Below are 19030 nucleotides of genomic sequence, written 5' to 3'. Positions count from 1 at the left end.
TGTGTGGTGCTTCAAGAAAGTAGTTTGTAAGAGCTGACTGTTCTGCATCCTACCCATACGAGGTATTGGCTAGAACTAACTTGTAGAGGGAACCTGGCAGAGGGCCAGGGCCCAGATAGAACCACGGTGGAGAGCTATCTGAGCTGCGTCCATTCTCCACCAAAGCTCAGCTAAGACTCCTCCTTCACCCAAGGGACTAACTTCCTAATCAGCGTGTAAGATGCGCTGTGGTTGGGTGGAAAGAGTGCAATAGAGAAGGGGAAAGGAAGGAGAGGATAGGACAGAAGAAAGGAGCAATCCTACTGGTTAACAGAATCTGGGACTTACACAAACAATAACCCTTTAAGACAGACCCTAGTTATACAATACAGTGACATCTAGTGGTCATCTTTGGTAATACTGTAGCTGCAACAAGACCACAAACAAGTACAGACTTTTATGAGGGGTGTGAATAGAAGCAACACCCGTGGTGGGACACCACACATGGACATGGATAAATATATATATATATATATATATATATATATATATATATATATATATATATATATACACAGTGTGTATATATATATATATATATATATATATATATAACCCTTGCTGCACTCAGTTACCTAGCGCCAATCTAGCAGGCTATGTTCCCACTACAGGATCATAGTGGGGGAAGGAGGTCACTTCGTCATATTGATAGCCATAAATAATAATCCTAATTATTGGTCCCATAGGGGAACATAGCCTTACTCCGCACATTATGTCCTCACTTTCCCCGGACGTTGTTTATTGTGGATCGTTCTTCTGGCTTGTGGGAATATTTTTGCACTTTGAATGTTTAATCTGCTTTTTTTTAAAGCCCCAATCCCTTCCACGCTGCCGCAATCCTCTAATCTCAGAACAAATAGCTGATTCTGGAAAAAGAACAAGACCTTTATATAGGGAGGAGAATTGAGTCACAGGCAGACGTGATGTGAGGAACCTACAATAACAACATAACAACATAAGATACATAAGAAAACATAATGGCAGCCAAAGGCAGCAGCAAAGGTTTGCAGTAGCAGTCACTGGTGCCCCCCTGGCACATATCAATGCCATATGTATGCCTGGGCTCTGGAAGAACCATATGGAAAGAGAAACAAGCGTATCAGAGATTATACCACTATGAAGTTATACCCAGCATAAAAGGTAGAGTAACTGTAACCCAGAGTCTACAGTAGAGATTTCCTAAAAATGCACTGCTCTCTATTGACAGGAAAGCATCAGATTTCTAAATCATATAATTTATTTATATAGCGCCAATGGATTCTACAGGGTTGTACATATATTGTCATCACTTATATTAGGTCTTGTCTGTATTTTACTGCCTGTCTGCATGTAACTACTATAATACTGCTCCTATATACAGGAATATACCTACTATAATACTGCTCCCTATATACAAGAATATAACTACTATAATACTGCTGCTATATACAAGAATATAACTACTATAATACTGCTCCTATATACAGGAATATAACTGCTATAATACTGTTTCTATATACAAGAATATAACTACTATAATACTGCTCCTATATACAGGAATATAACTACTATAATACTGCTGCTTTACACAAGAATATAACTACTATAATACTGCTCCTATATACAGGAATATAACTACTATAATACGGTTTAGGGAAGAAACAGAGCGCTGCACCTCACACCTATGGCTGATACTAGTGCCCCTAGGCTAAATAAAAAACACATCAGAATTTTGTGTATGAATTGATCAAGCCATACTGCCCCATGTACCATCGTGCAGGTATCTGATACACATGGGTCCACACACTACTACACATGGGTCCACATGGGTATCTGATACACATGGGTTCACACACTACTAAGTCTACACACTACTAAGTCCACCTGCTAATTGCGGTCATGTGGGTCTCACCAGGAGGAGTGCAAAACACGGAGAAAAGAGAGAAACAAAATACGGTTCGGGGAAGAAAAAGAGCGCTGCACCTCACACCTATGGCTGATACTAGTGCCCCTAGGCTAAATAAAAAACATCAGAATTTTGTGTATTTGCAGTGTTTTTGCACTCCTCCTGGAAACCCACATGACCGCAATTAGCAGGAGACACCTGAGTGCAAATGGTTTTAATCCCTCCTGTCTTTTCCCATTCTGTCTGCAGCAGCTATGGTGAGCGCAATACCTCATCCAGACTCGTGCTGTTTGGGGGCGTCCTTCTCCGCCGGCGGTGCTGGCCGGGTTCTGGTGTGGTGTTTTTGGGTCTGGTCCTGTGGCATGGGGGTCGCAGGGCCGTCCCATGGCCCCCGTTCCCTGGCTGTGCACGCCTGCGGGGTTGGTGGCCACTGACTGGCGCGGTGAGGACTTAGTGTAAGGACCCATGTGTATCAGATACCGGCACGAGGTACATGGGGCAGTATGGCTTGATCAATTCATACACAAAATTCTGATGTGTTTTTTATTTAGCCTAGGGGCACTAGTATCAGCCATAGGTGTGAGGTGCAGAACTCTTTATACCACTATGAAGTTATACCCAGCATAAAAGGTAGAGTAACTGTAACCCAGAGTCTACAATAGAGATTTCCTAAAAATGCACTGCTCTCTATTAACAGTAAAGCATCAGATTTCTAAATCATATAATTTATTTATATAGCGCCAATGGATTCTACAGGGTTGTACATATATTGTCATCACTTATATTAGGTCTTGTCTGTATTTTACTGTCTGTCTGTATGTATGTAACTACTATAATACTGCTGCTATATACAAGAATATAACTACTATAATGGCATAAGCAAGTAGAAAATAATCCAATGCACTCACCGATCAGATGCACTCTTCAGTGATTTATTGTATTCGTATCATACCAGGGAGGGGGAAGGGTGGAATAGGTGCGGGAGCGTCTCTGCATCTCCCGCACCTATTCCACCCTTCCCCCTCCCTGGTATGATACGAATACAATAAATCACTGAAGAGTGCATCTGATCGGTGAGTGCATTGGATTATTTTCTACTTGCTTATGCCATTCATACTCTCCTCTCCTCTATTGCACCCTGACTGCCACCTCAGTTGATTCGTCTACGATTTTTTCTCTGCCTGAGTGTCCAAGCGTGAGCCGTATCCACCTGTAGTGCGGGCGCTATCCCCTATTTTTCTGTATAACTACTATAATACTGCTCCTATATACAAGAATATAACTACTATAATACTGCCTCCTATATACAAGAATATAACTACTATAATACTGCTCCTATATACAGGAATATAACTACTATAATACTGCTCCTATATACAGGAATATAACTACTATAATACTGCTCCTATATACAAGAATATAACTACTATAATACTGCCCTCTATATACAAGAATATAACTACTATAATACTGCTCCTATATACAAGAATATAACTGCTATAATACTGCTCCTATATACAGGAATATAACTACTATAATACTGCCCCCTATATACAAGAATATAACTACTATAATACTGCTCCTATATACAAGAATATAACTACTATAATACTGCCCCCTATATACAAGAATATAACTACTATAATACTGCCCCCCTATATACAGGAATATAACTACTATAATACTGCTCCTATATACAAGAATATAACTGCTATAATACTATCCCCTGTAGCCAGTTATATCTTTACAGATTAGAGAATGTTCCTGTTGTGTGTTATGATGGGATATATAGTATGGTGACTTGTTGGGACGTGCCTGCCCCATCATACGTGAGGATAGTATCATTGACAGACTTGACAGCATTTTCAGACATATGTTCTATCGGGTAATCTATGCTCCCAGGGGAGATATGGAGGTAAACTTTATGCTTCTTAATATAGACGCTATCATATTTCTCTGCGTGTCCTCCTCCTGTTTTCCCAGTATCACACATCATGTGTCTGACGCTTTAATATTCCCTTCTCCCGTCTCCTGACCCATGACTTTATAATCTTATTGAATACACAATCGTCGCGTCAGGTGATAGCGCCTGTATACACGACTCCACCTGTAAGTGGGAAAACGGGGGTTATTTTATTTACCACCTCTGTACCCACTTGCATCAGCTTACCCTATTTGACGGACAGCCGCTAGATAGAGGACATGGGCTGGGCTTACCTGGGTTTTGCCGCGCTCGGGAACGCCCCCTGGACTTTTGAGCCTTTTTTACATATTAGTGATAGGACTTATATTTCAATGTTGCAAAGGATTATGGAGATGAAAGAGATATGCCTGGCCACAGATGTCCTTTCTGGTTGTCCATATGGTGGCCACAGATGTCCTTTCTGGTTGGATAATTCCATATCTTCTCTGATGAAATGAGACCACTGTTATGGTCCCATGGGTTGGCGCTCATCCAGGGTGGTGGCACTCCACCAGTAGGGACTCCTTCCTGTAAAGCTTCTCCTTAGCATCTTTGATTGAAGCCTTCAGCTTCCGAAGATATTTCTTCCCGTACAGCATCCCTATTGACTTTAGGCATATCTTCAGGCTTGAGGATAGATAGGGCCTTTTCCCTTAAGTTCCTGTGACCTTTCCTAGTCCTTCTCCTCATGCTCTCCAGTGTCCATATGTCTGGCCCAATCCTCAGGACCAGCTCCATGATGTTCCTTTACTCTCAACAGTCTCCACTAGGCTGTATCCATGTGTTCCTGGACTCCCCAAGGCTGCATCCAACTTCTTCAGCCACCGGTATTCAAATGCATGCTCAAGTCGTGCTCATCTCTAGTCTCCATAACTAATAAGTCTTCCTCAGTTGGGTCATCTCTCCAAAATCAGTTCCAAAATGAAACTCCAAGATTGGACAGCTTCTCTTTTGTCCATTCTGCCAACTTTACTAGTCAAGGTGTAAGGAGAGCAGAAGGTTCAAGGTTGGTAGACTAGTTGAGCATTGAGTTGGGCGCCATCTTGCAGGAAGGGCTCTACCAGCTCAGAAGGACAGCAAACTCAGTAAGATCAACATACACACATTTACTGAACCCCCTCTAGGTTGTCCAAGGCCAACCTGGCACCAAGCTGATGGCCGCTAAGGCACAACACATTGGGACGCTGCAAAAGAATCTTTTAGTGGTTGGCCCTGAGAGAATTGGCCCCATAGATCTAGGTAAATGGACAGCGAGGTTGTCCCGATTAAGTGGTGGCTTATTCTAGGACTTGTCCTGCTGGAAGCACAGCAGGATACAGATGAAATTCCTCTTGGATCTATTAACTTGAGATCTATCTATGAGGTATTTTTACCTCCATCACATACAGTGGCAGCCATCTTCTATTCATGACCAGAAAATCCTGATCAACAACATCATGCACAACGAGTCTTTTTATATGGCAGCCAGATCTGCCCGAACCAGTCCAAGTAATGTCCAAAGTATGTCCGCAATGAGCAGGACAATGGGGCATGTAGCTATTGTATACATTTATACTTCCATTGGAAAAAAACATCACACTGGATACTAGTTAGAGAACAGTGACTATACCAATGACCACCAGTTAGAGCACAGTGACTATACCAGTGACTGCCAGTTACAGGACAGTGACTATACCATCAATGACCAGTTACAGGACAGTGACTATATCCCTGACCACAAGTTACAGGATAATGACTATACCGCTGACCACCAGCTACAAGACAGTGACCATACCCCTGACCACCAGTTACAGGACAGTTACTATACCCCTGACCACCAGTTACAGGACAGTGACTATACCACTGACCCCCAGTTACAGGACAGTGACTATACCAGTGACCACCAGTTAGAGCACAGTGACTATACCAGTGACTGCCAGTTACAGGACAGTGACTATACCAGTGACCTCCAGTTACAGGACAATGACTATATCCCTGACCACAAGTTACAGGATAATGACTATACCGCTGACCACCAGCTACAAGACAGTGACCATACCCCTGACCACCAGTTACAGGACAGTTACTATACCCCTGACCACCAGTTACAGGACAGTGACTATACCACTGACCCCCAGTTACAGGACAGTGACTATACCAGTGACCACCAGTTACAGGACAGTGACTATACCACTGACCCCCACTTACAGGACAGTGACTATACCAGTGACCACCAGTTATAGGACAGTGACTATTCCACTGACCCCCAGTTACAGGACAGTGACTATGCCACTGACCACCAGTTACAGGACAGTGACTATACCAGTGACCACCAGTCACAGGACCGTGCCGATACCACTGACCACCAGTTACAGGTCAGCGACTATACCAGTTACCACCAGTTACAGGACAGTGACTATACCCCTGACCACCAGTTACAGAACAGTGACTATACCAGTGACCACCAGCTACAGGACAGTGACTATTCCACTGACCTCCAGTTACAGGACAGTGACTATTCCACTGACCTCCAGTTACAGGACAGTGACTATACCAGTGACCACCAGTCACAGGACCGTGCCGATACCACTGACCACCAGTTACAGGACAGCGACTATACCAGTTACCACCAGTTACAACAAAATGACTATACCACTGACCACCAGTTACAGGACAGTGAGTATACCAGTGACCACCAGTTACAGGACAGTGACTATACCAGTGACCACCAGTTAAAGGACAGCGACTATACCAGTGACCACCAGCTACAGGACAATGACTATACCAGTGACCACCAGTTACAGGACAGTGACTATACCAGTGACCACCAGTTAAAGGACAGCGACTATACCAGTGACCACCAGCTACAGGACAATGACTATACCAGTGACCACCAGCTACAGGACAGTGACTATACCAGTGACCACCAGTTACAAGACAGTGACTATACCCCTTACCACCAGCTACAGGACAGTGACTATACCCCTGACCCCCAGTTACAGGACAGTGACTATACCACTGACCCCCAGTTACAGGACAGTGACTATACCCCTGACCACCAGTTACAGGACAGTTACTATACCCCTGACCACCAGTTACATGACAGTGACTATAACCCTGACCCCCAGTTACAGGACAATGACTATACCAGTGATCACCAGTTACAGGACAATGACTATACCAGTGACCACCAGTTACAGGACAGTGACTATACCAGTGACCACCAGTTACAGGACAGTTACTATACCCCTGACCACCAGCTACAGGACAGTGACTATACCACTGACCCCCAGTTACAGGACAGTGACTATACCACTTATTACCAGTTACAGGACAGTGACTATACCAGTGACTACCAGCTACAGGACAGTGACTTAACCAGTGACCACCAGCTACAGGACAGTGACTATACCAGTGACCACCAGCTACAGGACAGTGACTATACCAGTGATCACCAGCTACAGGACAGTGACTATACCAGTGACTACCAGCTACAGGACAGTGACTTAACCAGTGACCACCAGCTACAGGACAGTGACTATACCAGTGACCACCAGCTACAGGACAGTGACTATACCAGTGATCACCAGCTACAGGACAGTGACTATACCAGTGACTACCAGCTACAGGACAGTGACTTAACCAGTGACCACCAGCTACAGGACAGTGACTATACCAGTGACCACCAGCTACAGGACAGTGACTACTTATTTTTATCCTGTGCAGTTCCTTTAATTTATAACCGGCTGCAGGTACCTGAGGAACGTCATGTTTGACCTTATGTGAGGACACTGCAGTATGTTGGTATGCCAGGCCTGGCCGTGTATACATCACAATGTACGCAAGAGTCCGGGGAGGAGCAATGGTATCAGGGACTAGAGTCCATTCTTGCTTCATACTTAGCACTGGAGGGGGCAAAGGACAACTGCATCAGGGGAACCCAGAGCAATTCTCCTAAACCTCTGGTATCCCTTGACTCCATTTTCCTATCCCTTACAGCCAGGATTCTTTATTATTTTTAAGATCTCTGCTTGCTGCCAGTGAAAGCTGCCACCTCTGTCCATGTCAGAAACCGTCCAGAGCAGGAGAGGTTTTCTATGGGGATTTGCTGTTGCTCTGGACAGTTCCTGACATGGACAGAGGTGGCAGCAGAGAGCACTGTGTCAGACTGGAAATAATACACCACTTCCTGCAGGGCATACAAGAGCTGATAAGTATGGGAAGACTGGAGATTTTTAAATAGAAGTAAATTACAAATCTATATAGCCTTCTGACACCAGTTGATTTGAAAGAAAAATATTTTTCTGGAGTTCCCCTTTAATAGTGTTGTGCCTCCTGTACAACCACCCAAGGTGAGTGTGCATATCACATTTTTTGCACCACTCATCCTTGGATAATCTTGCACATATTGTACCATGTTCCCCATAATGAAAAGTTATGGCTCTTAGAAGGCAATAAGAAAAAAAAAAAAAATATTCACCTAACATATGGCACGAAGGGGTTAAATTAGCAGTAAAAAAATTTATATTTTATATATTTATATTTTATATATAACAAAAACGAACGATAAATAAAACAATGGAAAGTAATTAGGTATTGTCATAATCCATAATTCAGATCATAATCCAATATACAGTATAACAAAAAAGAACAATATATAGAACGATACGTAACATAAATCACAAAAAAAAAAGACACAAACATATACTGTACATGTAATGGAAAAATAAATAAGTATGTTTAACAACTCATCCCACAAAAAACAAGCCCCCTCTACAGCTTGATAAATGTAAACATCATGCCTGTGGAGGCAAAAGGGTTAAAATAACATTCTAAGTCATTAGGTTGCAGGCCCTGGAGCGCAGAGGGTTAATCCATCACACAACTTGTTGGGACACAACAGAAGTGACTCCCAGTGTGGGCGTAGCCTCCACAGAATGGGTGTGATTATGCAAATATAACAGGGTAGTGGGTGGGGTCTGAGTAAGGCTGGGGGCGTGGCGGAGGCAGCTGTTGACGTGTTGCTCCAGTAGAAAGTATAGGGCTAGTACACAAGTTCTGACCCCAGTAGTGAGGGGTGGTCGGGGGATCATGGGTCAGTGTCCGGCCGGGCAGCTCAGGAGTCACCGCACAGCTACTGGTAAGATCAACCTCGTACCTTGTGTGTGTGTGCGAGTGTGTGTACGTGTGAGTGTGTGTGAGTGTGATCAGCATATGTAAACATCTGCACAGTCATCCCCTGAATACTGATGATCTAGGCTCCTCTTACTGTTTCCAAGATCTCTGCTTGCTGTCAGTGAATGAAAACGGACCTGACACTTCTCACGGCTACATCAGTATCTGTACACAATGATACATTGTAGCTGCACTGATACATTGTAACAAACCATCAAGACTGTGTCCAGCTACTGTGGTTCTATAAGAGAGGACTGGCTAGAATGGATACAACTGTAGCAGATTCCCAGCTGTGAGAAGCATTAGTCACTGTTCATATTGCTGATCTCTGCGTGCAGCAACATTCTTGCTGTCAATGTGACATATGTTCCGGCAGATTATATTATAAAGCAATGGGATCTGTCTGTCACTAGGATGGAGCCAGCAAAGACTTATGGCTCTCATTAAAATCAATGTGAACAGAGCCTTAAAGGGGTACTCCAGTGAAAAAATGTTGTCTTTCAAATCAACTGGTGTTAGAAAGTGGCAGAGATTTGTAATTTACTTCTATTAAAAAAAATCTCCAGTCTTCCAGTACTTATCAGCTGCTGTATGTCCTGCAGGAAGTGGTGTATTCTCTCCAGTCTAACACAGTGCTCTCTGCTGCCACCTCTGTCCATGTCAGGAACTGTCCAGAGCAGTAGCAAATCCTTATAAAAAAAAACTCTCCTGCTCTTCACATCACTTCCTGCAGGACATACAGCAGCTGATAAGTACTGGAAGACTGGAGATTATGTAGAATTAAATTACAAATCTCTGACACTTTCTGCTGGGCTACCCCTTTAAACTGTTACTGTCAAATAACCAGTCTTCTTTCAGCGATCTCTCCTGATCCTCTCATACACATGAATGCCTGGCTCAACTGAGCACGTAGACTCCTCTGGCGGCAGCTTATTTCCTCTAGAACTAAAAGATTGAAAAGATGAAATCCAATACACTTGATCCTTCTTTGATATCTGTCGTTTAGGTAGGCCACCATACACACTAGATATAGATACACTTCAGATGGTGATGTTAATGCTCACACTGCTGTTATTGAGCCCCCGGGAGCCCCCTTTATCTCATCCTTTTCATTTAAGGTGGTGAGACCGTAGCTAAGCTGTTTGCCAGTAGTACACACACACACAAGCACGTCCTTTCATTTAGCTGCCCAGCCAATCACAGCTTTGCATGGTGCTTTGTGGGCGTAAATGAAAGAAACAGCAGCAGGAGCACAGCAAGGATGGGGTTACATTAAGCCACAGGTGTCAAGTGAAGGAAACAGGTTTAACATTAGACATTAATCTGAAACAAAAGAGAAGCCTTGATTTACCTTTCAAGGGCAGTGTGGATCCTCTGGACAACAGGCCAAGCATGCAGGTACACAGACTTTCTCTCTTTCCGTCATCAGCACAGTGCTAAGCCCCGCCTCCACTTCCTGTGTTTTGTCTTGTTCTGTTCGTTTCTAGAGACAGAAATCCCCTAACAACAAACAGTGGACAGCAATTTGCAGGGAAGAGAGACATTTAGTGGCCAAGAATTTTGAGTTATATTTCTGGGGTAAGAAGTCATTTTTTGATAAATTAATTGATTTACAGAAATGTTGGCTATCACAGTTGGTAAAAATAACATTGACCATTTTAAGGGATTGTACAGAATTAGAAACAGCACCATTCTTTTGACAGGTGTGGCGCTGTTTGTAAACCAGAAGAGTTGTGTTTTTCTAATCGTGTACAATCCCTTTAAGAGTGTTCTTTGGTCTGCAAGTATAAGGTTTCTTATGTTTTAAATTGGAAAACCCCTTTAAACGGATCCTCCAATTTAGGTTCCTTCTGATATACCTGCTTGAAAAAGATGACCTTTGAATTTACAGTCAATGGGGAAGATTTATCAAACCTGGTGTAAAGTGAGACTGGCTCAGTTGCCCCTAGCAACCAATCAGATTCCACCTTTCATTCCTTACAGACCCTTTTGAAAATGAAAGGTGGAATCTGATTGGTTGCTAGGGGCAACTGAGCCAGTTTCACTTTACACCATGTTTGATAAATCTCCCTCTATGACTTTAGTTGGAGATCTACACATAGCTCTGTAGTCCTGTGTCTCAGGACCAGACATAACCAAGCATTACATAGATAGACCATGAATTGTAGTAGGTAACATGTAATGCTCCATTCCTCCTGTGGTGGCAGTGCAGGGAAATTAAACAATTAGGGTGGTTCACACTACGGAATTATCGCGGATAAACTCAGCGGAATTCCGTCGGCTGTCCAGGCACATGGCCGCACGCCTTTCCGGCGGCTGCATAGACACCATTCTATGGGCCGGCATATTCCGCTATCCGCCAAAAGAAGTGACATGTGGATAACGGAATATGCCGGCCCATAGAATGGTGTCTGTGGAGCCGGCGGAAAGGCGCGCGGACAAGCGCACGGACATACTGCGGAATTCCCTGGAGTTTATCAGCGAGAATTCCTCAATATGAACCCACCCTTACAGATTACAGTTATTCACTATGGATTCCCAGCAGATGCGTAACATTATGGAAGTAAAAATAAATGTATAAAAAATATGTCCTTTTTACTACTGATTTTAATAGAGCTGTGTGTAAACATAGCCTTAAATTATGTAATTAAAAAAAGGCTTAAAAAACTGTAAACAAATTATAAACATGTCAAAAGATGAGATGAACATGGTGATAAAAAGGTGTTACAGAGGTAATAAGATGATCAGGAGAGTCGGGTTACTGTAATAAGATGTTACAGGGTAATAAGAGGATCAGGAGCCGGGGTACTGTAATAAGATGTTACAGGGTAATAAGATGATCAGGAGCCGGGTTACTGTAATAAGATGTTACAGGGTAATAAGAGGATCAGGAGCCGGGTTACTGTAATAAGATGTTACAGGGGTAATAAGAGGATCAGGAGCCGGGTTACTGTAATAAGATGTTACAGGGTAATAAGAGGATCAGGAGCCGGGTTACTGTAATATGATGTTACAGGGGTAATAAGAGGATCAGGAGCCGGGTTACTGTAATAAGATGTTACAGGGGTAATAAGAGGATCAGGAGCCGGGTTACTGTAATAAGATGTTACAGGGGTAATAAGAGGATCAGGAGCCGGGTTACTGTAATAAGATGTTACATGGGTAATAAGAGGATCAGGAGCCGGGTTACTGTAATAAGATGTTACAGGGTAATAAGAGGATCAGGAGCCGGGTTACTGTAATAAGATGTTACAGGGTAATAAGAGGACCAGGAGCCGGGTTACTGTAATAAGATGTTACAGGGGTAATAGGAGGATAAGGAGCCGGGTTACTGTAATAAGATGTTACAGTGGTAATAAGAGGATCATTAGCCGGGTTACTGTAATAACATGTTACAGGGTAATAAGATGATCAGGAGCCGGGTTACTGTAATAAGATGTTACAGGGGTAATAAGAGGATCAGGAGCCGGGTTACTGTAATAGGATATTACAGGGGTAATAAGAGGATCAGGAGCTGGGTTACTGTAATAAGATGTTACAGAGTAATAGGAGGATCAGGAGCCGGGTTACTGTAATAACATGTTACAGGGTAATAAGATGATCAGGAGCCGGGTTACTGTAATAAGATGTAACAGGGGTAATAAGAGGATCAGGATCTGGGTTACTGTAATAAGATATAACAGGGGTAATAAGAGGATCAGGAGCCGGGTTACTGTAATAAGATATTACAGGGTAATAAGAGGATCAGGAGCCGGGTTACTGTAATAAGATGTTACTGGGGTAATAAGAGGATCAGGAGCCGGGTTACTGTAATAAGATGTTACAGGGGTAATAAGAGGATCAGGAGCCGGGTTACTGTAATAAGATGTTACAGGGGTAATAAGAGGATCAGGAGCCGGGTTACTGTAATAGGATGTTACAGGGGTAATAAGAGGATCAGGAGCCGGGTTACTGTAATAAGATGTTACAGGGGTAATAAGAGGATCAGGAGCCGGGTTACTGTAATAAGGTGTTACAGGGTAATAAGAGGATCAGGAGCCGGGTTACTGTAATAAGATGTTACAGGGTAATAAGAGGATCAGGAGCCGGGTTACTGTAATAATATGTTACAGGGTAATAAGAGGATCAGGAGCTGGGTTACTGTAATAGGATGTTACAGGGGTAATAAGAGGATCAGGAGCTAGGTTACTGTAATAAGATGTTACAGGGGTAATAAAAGGATCAGGAGCCGGGTTACTGTAATAAGATGTTACAGGGGTAATAAGAGGGTCAGGAGCCGGGTTACTGTAATAAGATGTTACAGGGGTAATAAGAGGATCAGGAGCCGGGTTACTGTAATAAGATGTTACAGGGGTAATAAGAGGATCAGGAGCCGGGTTACTGTAATAATATGTTACAGGGGCAATAAGAGGATCAGGAGCCGGGTTACTGTAATAATATGTTACAGGGTAATAAGAGGGTCAGGAGTCGGGTTACTGTAATAATATTCTACAGGGGTAATAAGAGGATCAGGAGCCGGGTTACTGTAATAAGATGTTACAGGGGTAATAAGAGGATAAGGAGCTGGGTTACTGTAATAAGATGTTACAGGGGTAATAAGAGGATCAGGAGCCAGGTTACTGTAATAAGATGTTACAGGGGTAATAAGAGGATCAGGAGTCGGGTTACTGTAATAAGATGTTACAGGGGTAATAAGAGGATAAGGAGCTGGGTTACTGTAATAAGATGTTACAGGGGTAATAAGAGGATCAGGAGCCAGGTTACTGTAATAAGATGTTACAGGGGTAATAAGAGGATCAGGAGTCGGGTTACTGTAATAAGATGTTACAGGGTAATAAGAGGATCAGGAGCCGGGTTACTGTAATAAGATGTTACAGGGGTAATAAGAGGATCAGGAGCCGGGTTACTGTAATAAGATGTTACAGGGGTAATAAGAGGATCAGGAGCCGGGTTACTGTAATAAGATGTTACAGGGGTAATAAGAGGATCAGGAGCCGGGTTACTGTAATAAGGTGTTACAGGGTAGAGGGATCAGGGTTACTGTATCTGTGATCAGTCAGTGTGTACACAGATTAGGAGGGAGGTGGATGAAATGTTATAATGGTTCAGCTCAAAGTACAGTAGGACAGACATACAGTTAGTCCTGCAGGGACATCATACATGTCCAGTTACTTTGGTTTGTATTGATGATTTCTTTTCTTCTGTATATCTGATGTCCTCAGACTTTCAGCCCTTGTGTTTAGGTGACATTAACCCTTGTTTTCTTTTTCACAGACGTCCTCAGGATCACAGCACACAGCAGCAGCTATATACCTCCTGAGAACTCCAGGGATAGGAGCGGTCACCTGCAGTAGGCACCCCAGACCTGTGAAGACCCGTGCACCATCCCTCCTTACCTACATATGCCTATACCCTGACACCTAACTCCACAGGAGGGCTCAGAAACAGAGGATTTACCCCCAGTGACTGATGGAACATTAACCTATTCATGATGTGCAAATGACACTAGTATTCTGACCTCAGGGAAACTGAAGCAAAGATGGAGGACAGTGTATTTATTAGTTTCTGCGTGGTTGGGATTAGTTTCCTTGTCTTTCAGGCCATCTTCTCGATCATCAGCCCCAGGATCTCACCGAAAATTAGTGATAGCTACAAGAAGCTCACCTATGCCAAACAATGTGAATGGGACTCCAGGTAACCTCACCTTATAATAGTAACCCGGCTCCTGATCCTCTTATTACCCCTGTAACATCTTATTACAGTAACCCGGCACCTGATCCATTTATTACCCCTGTAACATCTTATTAAAGTAACCCGGCTCCTAATCCTCTTATTACCCTGTAACATCTTATTACAGTAACCCGGCTCCTGATCCTCTTATTACCCCTGTAACATCTTATTACAGTAACTCAGCTCCTAATACTCTTATTACTCTGTAACATCTTATTACAGTATCCCAGTTCCTAATCCTCCTATTACCCTGTAACATCTTATTACAGTAACCCGGCTTCTAATACTCTTATTACTTTGTAACATCTTATTACAGTAACCCGGCTCCTGATCCTCTTATTACCCCTGTAACATCTTATTACAGTAACCCGGCTCCTGATCCTCTCATTACCCCTGTAACCTCTTATTACAGTAACCCGACTCCTGATCCTCTTATTACCCCTGTAACATCTTATTACAGTAACCCGGCTCCTGATCCTCTTATTACCCTGTAACATCTTATTACACTAACCCGGCTCCTGATCCTCTTATTACCCTGTAACATCTTATTACAGTAACACGGCTCCTGATCCTCTTATTACCCCTGTAACATCTTATTAAAGTAACCCGGCTCCTGATCCCCTTATTACCCTGTAACATCTTATTACAGTAACCCGGCTCCTGATCCTCTTATTACCCCAGTAACATCTTATTACAGTAACCCGGCTCCTGATCCTCTTATTACCCCAGTAACATCTTATTACAGTAACCCGGCTCCTGATCCTCTTATTACCCCTGTAACATCTTATTACAGTAACCCGGCTCCTGATCCTCTTATTACCCTGTAACATCTTATTACAGTAACCTGGCTCCTGACCCTCTTATTACCCCTATAACATCTTATTACAGTAACCCGGCTCCTGATCCTCTTATTACTCTGCAACATCTTATTACAGTAACCCGGCTCCTGATCCTCTTATTACCCTGTAACATCTTATTACAGTAACCCGGCTCCTGATCCTCTTATTACCCTCTAACATCTTATTACACTAACCCGGCTCCTGATCCTCTTATTACCCTGTAACATCTTATTACAGTAACACGGCTCCTGATCCTCTTATTACCCCTGTAACATCTTATTAAAGTAACCCGGCTCCTGATCCCCTTATTACCCTGTAACATCTTATTACAGTAACCCGGCTCCTGATCCTCTTATTACCCCTGTAACATCCTATTACAGTAACCCGGCTTCTGGTCCTCTTATTACCCCAGTAACATCTTATTACAGTAACTCGGCTCCTGATCCTCTTATTACCCTGTAACATCTTATTACAGTAACCCGGCTCCTGATCCTCTTATTACCCCTGTAACATCTTATTACAGTAACCCGGCTCCTGATCCTCTTATTACCCCTGTAACATCTTATTACAGTAACCCGGCTCCTGATGCTCTTATTACCCCTGTAACATCCTATTACAGTAACCCCGCTTCTGGTCCTCTTATTACCCCAGTAACATCTTATTACAGTAACCCGGCTCCTGATTCTCTTATTACCCCTGTAACATCTTATTACAGTAACCCGGCTCCTAATGCTCTTATTACTCTGTAACATCTTATTACAGTAACCCGGCTCCTGATCCTCTTATTACCCCTGTAACATCTTATTACAGTAACCCGGCTCCTGATCCTCTTATTACCCTATAACATCTTATTACACTAAACCGGCTCCTAATACTCTTATTACTCTGTAACATCTTATTACAGTATCCCAGTTCCTAATCCTCCTATTACCCTGTAACATCTTATTACAGTAACCCGGCTCCTGATCCTCTTATTACCCCTGTAACATTTTATTACAGTAACCTGGCTCCTGATCCTCCTATTACCCTGTAACATCTTATTACAGTAACTCAGCTCCTAATACTCTTATTACTCTGTAACATCTTATTACAGTATCCCAGTTCCTAATCCTCCTATTACCCTGTAACATCTTATTACAGTAACCCGGCTCCTAATACTCTTATTACTCTGTAACATCTTATTACAGTATCCCAGTTCCTAATCCTCCTATTACCCTGTAACATCTTATTACAGTAACCAGGCTCCTGATCCTCTTATTACCCCTATAGCATCTTATTACAGTAACCCGGCTCCTGATCCTCTTATTACCCTATAACATCTTATTACAGTAACCCGGCTCCTGATCCTCTTATTACCCCTGTAACATCTTATTACAGTAACCCGGCTCCTGATCCCCTTATTACCCCTGTAACATCTTATTACAGTAACCCTGCTCCTGTTCCTCTTATTACCCCTGTAACATTTTATTACAGTAACCTGGCTCCTGATCCTCCTATTACCCTGTAACATCTTATTACAGTAACTCAGCTCCTAATACTCTTATTACTCTGTAACATCTTATTACAGTATCCCAGTTCCTAATCCTCCTATTACCCTGTAACATCTTATTACAGTAACCCGGCTCCTGATCCTCTTATTACCCCTGTAACATCTTATTACAGTAACCCGGCTCCTGATCCTCTTATTACCCCTGTAACATCTTATTACAGTAACCCGGCTCCTGATCCTCTTATTACTCTGCAACATCTTATTACAATAACTCAGCTCCTGATCCTCTTATTACCCTGTAACATCTTATTACAGTAACACGGCTCCTGATCCTCTTATTACCCCTGTAACATCTTATTACAGTAACCCGGCTCCTGATCCCCTTATTACCCTGTAACATCTTATTAGAGTAACCCGGCTTCTGGTCCTCTTATTACCCCAGTAACATCTTATTACAGTAACCCGGCTCCTGATCCTCTTATTACCCCTGTAACATCTTATTATAGTAACCCGGCTCCTGATCCTCTTATTACCCTGTAACATCTTATTACAGTAACTCGGCTCCTGATCCTCTTATTACCCTGTAACATCTTATTACAGTAACCCGGCTCCTGATCCTCTTATTACCCCTGTAACATCTTATTACAGTAACCCGGCTCCTGATCCTCTTATTACCCCTGTAACATCTTATTACAGTAACCCGGCTCCTGATGCTCTTATTACCCCTGTAACATCCTATTACAGTAACCCGGCTCCTGATTCTCTTATTACCCCAGTAACATCTTATTACAGTAACCCGGCTCCTGATTCTCTTATTACCCCAGTAACATCTTATTACAGTAACCCGGCTCCTGATTCTCTTATTACCCCTGTAACATCTTATTACAGTAACCCGGCTCCTAATGCTCTTATTACTCTGTAACATCTTATTACAGTAACCCGGCTCCTGATCCTCTTATTACCCCTGTAACATCTTATTACAGTAACCCGGCTCCTGATCCTCTTATTACCCCTGTAACATCTTATTACAGTAACCCGGCTCCTGATCCTCTTATTACCCCTATAACATCTTATTACACTAAACCGGCTCCTAATACTCTTATTACTCTGTAACATCTTACAGTATCCCAGTTCCTGATCCTCCTATTACCCTGTAACATCTTATTACAGTAACCCGGCTCCTAATACTCTTATTACTCTGTAACATCTTATTACAGTATCCCAGTTCCTAATCCTCCTATTACCCTGTAACATCTTATTACAGTAACCCGGCTCCTGATCCTCTTATTACCCCTATAGCATCTTATTACAGTAACCCGGCTCCTGATCCTCTTATTACCCTATAACATCTTATTACAGTAACCCGGCTCCTGATCCTCTTATTACCCCTGTAACATCTTATTACAGTAACCCGGCTCCTGATCCCCTTATTACCCCTGTAACATCTTATTACAGTAACCCTGCTCCTGTTCCTCTTATTACCCCTGTAACATTTTATTACAGTAACCTGGCTCCTGATCCTCCTATTACCCTGTAACATCTTATTACAGTAACTCAGCTCCTAATACTCTTATTACTCTGTAACATCTTATTACAGTATCCCAGTTCCTAATCCTCCTATTACCCTGTAACATCTTATTACAGTAACCCGGCTCCTGATCCTCTTATTACCCCTGTAACATCTTATTACAGTAACCCGGCTCCTGATCCTCTTATTACTCTGCAACATCTTATTACAATAACTCAGCTCCTGATCCTCTTATTACCCTGTAACATCTTATTACAGTAACACGGCTCCTGATCCTCTTATTACCCCTGTAACATCTTATTACAGTAACCCGGCTCCTGATCCCCTTATTACCCTGTAACATCTTATTACAGTAACCCGGCTCCTGATCCTCTTATTACCCCTGTAACATCTTATTACAGTA

General features: G+C 42.8%; 1 protein-coding gene across 5 annotated transcripts in view; it reads left to right on the top strand.

Moving 5' to 3' along the window:
- Positions 1-955: 955 nt before the first annotated feature.
- The window catches only part of LOC138769022 (TLC domain-containing protein 4-like), a 40591-nt gene continuing 22516 nt past the window's right edge, over positions 956-19030 (top strand). Inside the window, exons 1-3 of one of the 5 annotated variants that reach the window (XM_069947206.1) lie at positions 956-1179; positions 10529-10619; positions 14316-14735. In XM_069947206.1, the coding sequence (XP_069803307.1) occupies positions 14581-14735 (155 nt within the window). In that variant the 5' untranslated portion in view covers positions 956-1179; positions 10529-10619; positions 14316-14580. Of the gene's footprint in view, positions 1180-2520; positions 2555-8866; positions 9007-10528; positions 10620-14315; positions 14736-19030 lie in introns of those variants that run through there. The other 4 variants (XM_069947192.1, XM_069947197.1, XM_069947214.1 and 1 more) reach the window with 4 other exon arrangements.

Source organism: Dendropsophus ebraccatus, chromosome 1 (assembly GCF_027789765.1).
Source record: "Dendropsophus ebraccatus isolate aDenEbr1 chromosome 1, aDenEbr1.pat, whole genome shotgun sequence".
NCBI classification, from domain to species: Eukaryota; Metazoa; Chordata; class Amphibia; order Anura; family Hylidae; genus Dendropsophus; species Dendropsophus ebraccatus.
Note: the sequence above shows the minus strand (reverse complement) of the source record. Positions and strands in the feature narration are given on the sequence as shown.